The sequence below is a fragment of the Hydra vulgaris genome, chromosome 06 (assembly GCF_038396675.1).
Source record: "Hydra vulgaris chromosome 06, alternate assembly HydraT2T_AEP".
NCBI classification, from domain to species: domain Eukaryota; kingdom Metazoa; phylum Cnidaria; class Hydrozoa; order Anthoathecata; family Hydridae; genus Hydra; species Hydra vulgaris.
Genome location: NC_088925.1, coordinates 24,545,611 through 24,555,000, shown reverse-complemented (window position 1 = coordinate 24,555,000; position 9,390 = coordinate 24,545,611). Strand labels below are relative to the sequence as shown.

Below are 9,390 nucleotides of genomic sequence, written 5' to 3'. Positions count from 1 at the left end.
GCAGCAGTATGTGGACTCGGTAAAGTTGTTTTACAAACAGGCGCTTTATCACTTTCATAATTCAAAGTTTCAGAAATATTATTTTTTTTGTTTGACAAATTGTCTGTTAAACTTAATTGGGACTTAAAAAACTTTTTTGGATTTAAAAACTTATTTTTTTTAGAAGTTTTTGTATTACTCGCTGTTAAAATTGATGCTTTGCTTGAGTTCTCGTCTGAAGTCTCAATATCTTTAACACTATTGAAATGATCAGCTTCAAACTCTAGCCCTTCACCAACTTGAAAATCAATCGGAGTTGTTTTTTTATTTGTTATTCTTTGTTCCCATTCAACTCTTTTCCTCCTTGCATATTGCATAGCTTTGACTTCGTTTGGAGTAAGGTACTCAATTTTTTCCAGTTTATCTTCTAAAAGATAAGGAAACTCAGTAAAACTAGGAAAGATTTTTCGACGCTTTGCTAATATATGCGTGTCCTCATCATGTGATGCTGATTCCCCTAACAAAATAGTAGATTCACTATTATAATAAGTTGCTGATTCTCCAAGCATAACACTGGATTCATTGACAGAATCTTCAATATAGTCTGTCTCTTGATGAATTTCACTCTCTAAAAGATTAGACTCTTCATCAGTATTTAAAAGCCTATTCTCTGAAAATTCATTGTCATTACAAATTGATTGACAGTCTAAACTCTGATCAATACTGGAAAGGTAACTCAATAAATGTGGGTTATCAACGTTATCATTAGTACTAATTGTGTCATTTATTTCAATGGTTTCATTTTCCAATGCACCATTTTTAATTACTTCAAGATCATCTTCTTTATTACCCATTTCATCAATATGCAAACTTTTTGGGCTTTTAGATTGCACAGAAGAGGAAGATTCTATTATAGTATATGGGCTACCTAATTTATTTGTGATTGCAGAGTCATTAACTTCTTTGACTGTATCATTACTATTTCTTTCAATTCCATCAACTTCTGACTGCAAATTTAAAGCACATGCCCAGGGTGTTGATTCGCTATCTGAAGAGCCATATACTGCTGGTGTAGTCCCTATATATGTTTGGCGTAATATGGTGCCATTATTTAAACAAACTTCAGCAATAGGATCTTTTAGTGATAAACGCGTAATTGTTCTGGGTTTTGTTAATTCCATGTCCATTGAGTTTTCAGGGTAAAACTGAAATTAGAACATGATAGCATCTTATAGTACAAATAAATAACAACAACTAACAATAACAATAACAATAATAATAAATAACAACAACTATAATAACAGTGTAAATAGGTAATAGTAATAGAACAAATAAAAAGAAACTTAGATACTTTACACATTAAAAATTCCTATTCAGGGGAGACAATTATAATTTTCATTTTCATTTCATTTTTTACTTCCGATTTATGTATTTCTTTAAAAAGTAATATTAAGAACACTGCAATCTTTTAACTTTTAAAATTTACTCTGTAACACACACATTTTATACATATGTGCTACAGATATGAGTAAAGGTATGTATGTGTTACAGATTTAATTAAAGGGTAATTAAGTTTCATTATATAAACTTTAAAGATTTTTACATAAGTATTAAGATTACTCACCTGCATTTATAATGATTTATATAACAACCACCCTAGGGTAAGTTAGAAACTTTTCTTTTTTGAGTCCCCTGTAAGCCCACCAAAGTTTTTTTTTCTTATTTTACAATAATTGACACTTAAATGTTAGTTATACTCATGCTTTTCTTCATTTTAATATGAAATATTATTTGCATGCAGTGTTTATCAGATAAAAACCGCACATATTTTAAAATATTAATTTCTTTAATTTAAACTATTTAAGATATAAAATGTCTATAACTTTAAACACAACAAGCAATACAAATAAAAAGATTTATAAAATTTATAAAAAAAAGTCATAACTGTATAAAAAATTCTATTAAAAAAAGTTAATTATATTAAAAAAAAAGATAATATTTTTAAAAATAATTAAGAAACCTCATTTGTTTCATTTATAACAGATGTTTTCACTGGTGAAGCTGCACGGACTACTTTCTCTCTTTTTCTATCTTGAACAATAAAATCTTGTAATCTGCAAATATAACAAACAAATGAACAATTAAGTATTAAAAAATAAAAAAAAATTTTAGAGTATAAATATTAACATACTTTATATTCCAATTATAGACAGAGTCACAAATAGTTTTTTGCAAATAAAACAACTTGTTGCTTATGTTTAACATTAATGTTTGGATTTCATCATTTGTCAACGCTGATTCATCACATAAAACACCCTCTGATTCATAATTATCTGTTTCATCATTGTTAATCGTATCATTGGTTAACAAACTTTTAACTTTAGAATTAATTACATCTAGAAGATCTTTTATGTTGCTGTGTTCCTTCTATCATAAAAGAAAAACATAAAAAAAAAATTTATTAAAATAAATATATATAGATATAAATAGATTTAAAAAAAAAGAAATCTCAGAGAAATCGGGATGTTTCATAAATAAAAATTCTCTAATACAAAAGTAACAAAAGAAAAGCAACAATATGATTAAAAAAAAAAAAAAAACCTTGAAAAGCTTGGGTCAACTTTAAGTCAAACTACAGTTCAACTTAAAATTAAAAGTTAACCTCACCAACCTCAAGTTGACGTTTTTCTATACAATTCAGTAATTATTTTAAAGAAATTTTAAATATATAATTCTTTAAGTAACAAAAGAAAAATGAATACAAAATTTTTTTTGAAAAAAGTCCCCCAAGAGCCTTGAATCAACTTTAGATCAAAAAATGGTTCAATTCAAAGTTGACAATGAAAAATAGTTCAGCAGTTTAAAATTAGTTTAGGTTGACACTTTTCTATCTATTTCTTTTATGCATCTGCACATTTTTCTAATATTAAATAAATCATCTTCAAGTTAGCTGTTTGAGCATTGTTTAGAAGTTTATGTGTATATTATGTTAGGTTGTTAGGTTGTTTATTGCAAATAAATTTTAATCAATCAGCATAAAAACAACATATAAATCATTGATTTTAATTAAACTTCATTCAAAAAAATTAAGAATTTTTTTACCAAAAGTATTTATACAAAAAAAGTTTTTCATGTAATACCTTTTAATACAACTTATAACTTTTAGTTTTGCTGATTATACATATAAAAATATCTTTAAAAACAAAGATAAAATATTATATTGTTTTTTTAAGGAAATTTCTGTTGCATGTATAGTAACACCGGAATAATAGTTTTAAGATTTATACCTATGTATATATATATATATATATATATATATATATATATATATATATATATATATATATATATATATATATATATATATATATATATATATTTTTAAACATCTTTGCTTCCAACAAGGCTGCAAGCAACCACTAATAAAAGTTGGAAGTTACTGGAAGAGAAGAGATGAAGATTGTAGAGCATGATAACGATTGACGGACGACTTAAAGGATTGCAGATTATATGAAATTCCAAAGAACTGATGTTCGAGGAAAAAAACTAGACAAATAAGCATTTTTGGAGCTCTTAGGAACAGTCACAGAAAAAGGATGAGACTCAATTAAATGACCAGTAACACGAGAATCAATTTTAGTAGATGGCACAAGAGACGCTAGCTCTTTAGAGCAGTGCCCATTATAGTATTTGTAGAAAAGAGAAAGAGAAGCAACATTACGACAATGTGATAATGGTTAGAGGTTGGCTGCAAGAGCAGGTCCAACTATATTTACAATGCATTTTTGCACCTTGTCTAAAGAGAAAGGGCATCATTAGAAGATCTGCCCCAGATATGGCCACAGTATTCCACACAAGGAGATTTATAGAGATAAAGAATAGAATCCGAAGTAAGAAAGTGTCTAGCTCGATAAAGAGATGCAACCTTAGCAGATGCTAATTTTGCAACTGATTTGATATATGGTTTCCAAGAAAGATTGGAAGAAAGAGTTAATCCTAGAAGATGAAGAGTAGATGACTCATCGAGTACATCACTGTTCATAAATATAGGAAGATCTAAATTATTGCGATAACGATTGGCTGAAAAAAATTGAGTTTTATCTGTATTGAAGTTCACCAGCCACTGTGAGCCCCATGCTGTAGCAGAAGTGAGATCCTTTTCAAGCTCAAATGCCCCCTATATATATATATATATATATATATATATATATATATATATATATATATATATATATATATAATATATATATATATATATATATATATATATATATATATATATATATATATATATATATAAATTAGTAAAAACACTTATCTAACTTTTATCTTTAACATTATTTACTAATTTATTATTGCTCTGTTCTTTAAAAACATTGGGCACTCTATTTGTAGAATACACTGACATACATATTGTAGAATACACTGACATATATATATATATATATATATATATATATATATATATATATATATATATATATATATATATATATATATATATATATATATATATATATATATATATACAACCCTTGGAATTAGGGTCGGCATTCGGCAATGCCGACCTAACTGCCAACCTGCAAGTGTTTGAGGTCGGCAATAAATTGCCGACCTCCTTTCTATGTGTTATGGTCACACCTTTGTATAAAATAATTATTGCCGACCTCAAAAAGATTGAGGTCGGCAAAATATTGCCGACCTCATTTTTCCTAATTCCGAAGGTTGTATATATATATATATATATATATATATATATATATATATATATATATATATATATATATATATACATATATATATATATATATATAAATTTATATATATGTATATATTTATATATGTATATGTATATATATATATATATATATATATATATGTATAATATACATATATATACATATACATATATAAATATATATACATTGTATATATACATATACATTGTATATATACATATATAAATATATATACATTGTATATATACATATACATTGTATATATACATATACATATATAAATATATATACATTGTATATATATATGGGCAATTCCATTTTTAACTTACATTACATGTGCAACAACTTTATCAAATATTTCTCTATTTAAATTGTAAATTAAGCTTATAGCTATTTTGTATGAAAGCTGTTAGTCTAAAGAATAAAATAAGCTAAAAGGTTTTGAGTCTGGCCAAAAGAGGGCAAACTTATTACTGAAAATGCCGCTTAACTTACATTACACGGAAAACAAGGTAAAAAAAAAATGGCACCAACTTTTAGGTCAGATTTCTACAAGTCAGTGAAACGGTTTGTAATAGAAATTTATACAAGATGTTGAGAATTCTATACCAATTTAAAAAATATATGAAAATTTATCAGAGGCAACTATCTATTATATATCTTATTGTGGGCTTTTAATATCTATTAGTATATCTTATTGTTGATTTTTTATATCTATTATTAAGAGTTACAGTCACATAACAAAAGTATTGCAAAAGCATTGAACTCATTCATTAAAAATAATTACCAAAAGAAATTTAAAAAAACTTGCGGCACTCTTCCTGAGTGATTTTTCATAACATTTTTAAAAGTTATCAAATCGAAAACAGTTTTTCCGCAAGACCAAGACCAACTTTAAAAAATTATTTTAGTATTACAACTTTATTAATACTTATTTAAGTTGTTTAAATAAGTCAAAGTTTTTACTTACACTTTTTAGGTTTGCGCGTATTGCATAATTTTCATTAGGTTGAATTTTTAAAATGCTGCAAAGTATTTACATTTAAATCTTTTAAAATATGTTTGATGGTAAAAACTGCTATCACTGTTTAGGAGGGAGAGTGGGTTCAGAAATATATAACTGTTTGTGACAGGAGGGAAGGGTTAAGAACTGACAAATATAGGGTGGCATGCTTTATTGATGACCCCCTTTGACTGCATTAACAAATGATTTGTTTTACTAAAACAAAAATAAAAAAGGTTCTAACTGATTTTTTTTTATATTAGGAGAACAGCAAGTAAGTCTTTTTTTTTTAATGTTAAATAAAAATATTTATACAATTCTTATTTTTATTTATTTATGTATATTTATATGTCAACCAAAATAAGAATACATAAACAATTTTTTTTTTTTTTGTTATTTACCTCCTTAAGGCCAATAAAGCCACTACAGATGAGGAGGCTACTTAATAGTGGTTATCTCTCAATTCTATAACTCCAAAACACAAACCTTCACGAACAAGGCCGCTGCGCGGAGAAATAAGTTGAGTGCGGTACTACCAGGGACGTGGTGGGGATCGAACTCAGAAACAAATAAAAAAACAATAATATAAACAAAACTTTAGTAAATGCATGTAGTTTTAACCTATGCTACACAAATTTAAAATATAAATGTGCTTTAACTAAACATAGTTATTCAAAACTTTAAATGTAAAAACGTAACATAACAAAACATAACATTTAAAATTCTTTCGCATATATTATTAAAAAACTAAAGCTTTAAAACAAAATTTTGGAAAAAAACAAAATTTTGGAAAAAACAAAATTTTATGATATTTTTGTTAACTTATGTTACATGAAAATTGCAAAAGTTCTTTTGTTAGTTTCTTGAAATATATATATTTTTTATAAAGTATAAAATCTGACCAACAACAATTTGAACATGTTAGCTCCATTTTCATGCTAAATTATTTTGGATTATGCAAATAAATTCATGGTTAAAATAATATTTTACAAAGATACTTTTTTTAACATGCAACAATCAGAAAAACTGTGACTTTCGGAAGCATAAAAATGACTTAAATTAATTTTAGTACAAAAGGTATATTTTAAATAAATTTCATTTTCCGCCATGAAATTGCCCATATATATATTTATGTCAATAAAAACTATGAAACAGAGCATATGATAACATCAATATGTACTAAATACACACACTAAATGATTTTTTTTTTTACCATGTCTTTCGCTGCATTAAGTCTGACAAAGTTGTTTTGTTCAAAAGTGGTAAAAAAAAGTAAGCGTTACGACCATCATGCTACGTAGAATTAATTTTTGAAAAAAAGTTGAATACTTTAATTTTAAAGTTAATAACAAGAAAAAGTCGCACAACCTTTTTTATAAGAAAATGTGAATGAAAGTGTATACAAATATCTAACTTTTGTAAACTTCAAATTATGTAATGTTAAAAACTATATCAAGTTTTACAGTTTTACTTTTATTGAAAAATTACATTGCGGCAATATCTCCTTAATTTTAACATACATGAATGTTAAAAACTGTTTATATAGTATGCCTAAATGGCTAAAGTGGTTAACTTGTTGCGCTTCTGAAGTGCATCGAGAGGGTTTAAATCCTTTCTCTTCCACATTAAACCCTTTTTTAAATCTTTTCAAATTTTTTAAAATACAAAATAAATCATTTTTGAAGTTATACAGATATTATATACATAACATACATATATGTATGCCATATACGTATGTTATGTATATATGGCATTATGTATATATCTATATATACATATATGTATATAAAGATATTATATACTATAAAAAACAAAAGCTTAAATTTTCTAAAAATATATAAAAATATCAGAAGAAATTTATAAGTCATGATAGAATACTTATGTTATTAATGCGCATTTGTATATTAAGTCTTTGCGTTTAACGCACACAAAAAAAACAAACTTTCTTTCTTATAGGAAAAAAGACTTTACATTTAAACTTTTATTTTCTTCAAAATTAATTAATGGGATGAGGGTCCTAATAAGCTGCGGATGGTTTAAAAAAAATTTAATAAAAAATTTATTAAAAGTTAAATTAAGTTTCTTAGAATTAAGAAAATTCTTAGAAATTTAGAAAATTTTTAAGAATTGAAAAATTAAAAAATTTTGAAACTTTAATTAAGACTAAATTAAGAAAAAATCGTTAACTCAAAACAAAGATTTTTATTTTCTATCACTAAAAATTATTGAAATAATTTTTTTATATAGTCAATAATTTTTCACTAAAAATTATTGACTATATAAAGAATAAGTATAGAAATGAATAGATATTACCATGACCCATATTATATGGGTCATGGTAACATGGTAAGTCCATTATTTTAAATAGTTTTAAGTCTATTTCCACGCTAACCCAGAAAGCATCATGATAACAATAAAACATACAAAATGTAAAAAAATTTACAGAGGGTTAAATGGTATTAGACATATTGGCTGGTTTGTATAATATGTATATTTGTATATAATAATTGTAAAATGTAGATTATGCCTACTATTTTATAAACATATAGTTTTATATGATCTGAAATTTCTATTCAAAATTAGTTAACGAGTATATTAATATAAATACTAATATTTGATTAATTTATCTTATATAACATGGTAACCCCTAAAATTGCTTCTATTAGTCTAATTTTTGGTACACCTGATCCTAAGTGATAAGGAACACAGGCAACCTTGAGGAGAATGTTTTTGCAACAATTTTTTTCTATTACAACATGAATCTCCCGAATATATATATATATATATATATATATATATATATATATATATATATATATATATATATATATATATATATATATATATATATATATATATATATATATATATATATATATATATATATATATATATATATGTATATATGTATATATATATACACATATATATATATACACACACACACACACACACACATATATATATATATATATATATATATACAACCCTCGGAATTAGGATCGGCAATGCCGACCTCATTTCTATGTTTTATGGTAAGACCTTTGTATCAATTTTTTTTTGCCAATCTCTAAAAGATTCGGGTTGACAAATTATTGCTGACCTCATTTTTCCTAATTCCGAGGGATATATATATATATATATATATATATATATATATATATATATATATATATATATATATATATACACTCTATATATGAACTTACTTCTAGATCTCTGATAAAATCATTTATTTTAGATTCTCTTGGATTGTTAGTCATCAAATCTTCACCCTTTAAATCAAGAATTCGTTCCATTATGACATTGTTCACATAATCTACTCTGAAAATAATTCAATTATTTAAAAATTGTTCTAATAGTAAATTAACAATAACTTTACAATTTTTAAAAAAATCACACAAAAAATTTTTTTTGATAAGGATGGAAAATATGTATTAGTTTTATAATAGAATATAAAGTAATTTTAAAAAATTATAACAAACATATTAAAAATTAAGTCAAATGTTTCAATGGAAATTAATAAAAAAAGAAATTTTACTTGCTAGCAATTTCCTCCACTTCATTTATTAAATAAGTCATATTTCGCTGTTTACCAATTGTAATAGAATGAGGAGGTATAATAACTTCATATAAATCAATAGGACGATACCTAAATGAAAACAATTA

General features: G+C 24.9%; 1 protein-coding gene across 2 annotated transcripts in view; it reads right to left on the bottom strand.

The window, feature by feature from the left end:
* LOC101240098 (1-phosphatidylinositol 3-phosphate 5-kinase) overlaps positions 1-9,390 on the bottom strand; it is a 143,113-nt gene that overhangs the window by 22,410 nt on the left and 111,313 nt on the right. For both annotated transcript variants that reach the window (XM_065799671.1, XM_065799672.1), the window contains exons 20-24: positions 9,263-9,373; positions 8,931-9,045; positions 2,171-2,406; positions 2,000-2,093; positions 1-1,184 (exon numbers count right to left, since the gene is read on the bottom strand). The exon at positions 1-1,184 is cut by the window's left edge and continues 280 nt beyond it. In XM_065799671.1, coding sequence (XP_065655743.1) covers positions 1-1,184; positions 2,000-2,093; positions 2,171-2,406; positions 8,931-9,045; positions 9,263-9,373 — 1,740 coding nt within the window. The remainder of the gene's footprint in view (positions 1,185-1,999; positions 2,094-2,170; positions 2,407-8,930; positions 9,046-9,262; positions 9,374-9,390) is intronic.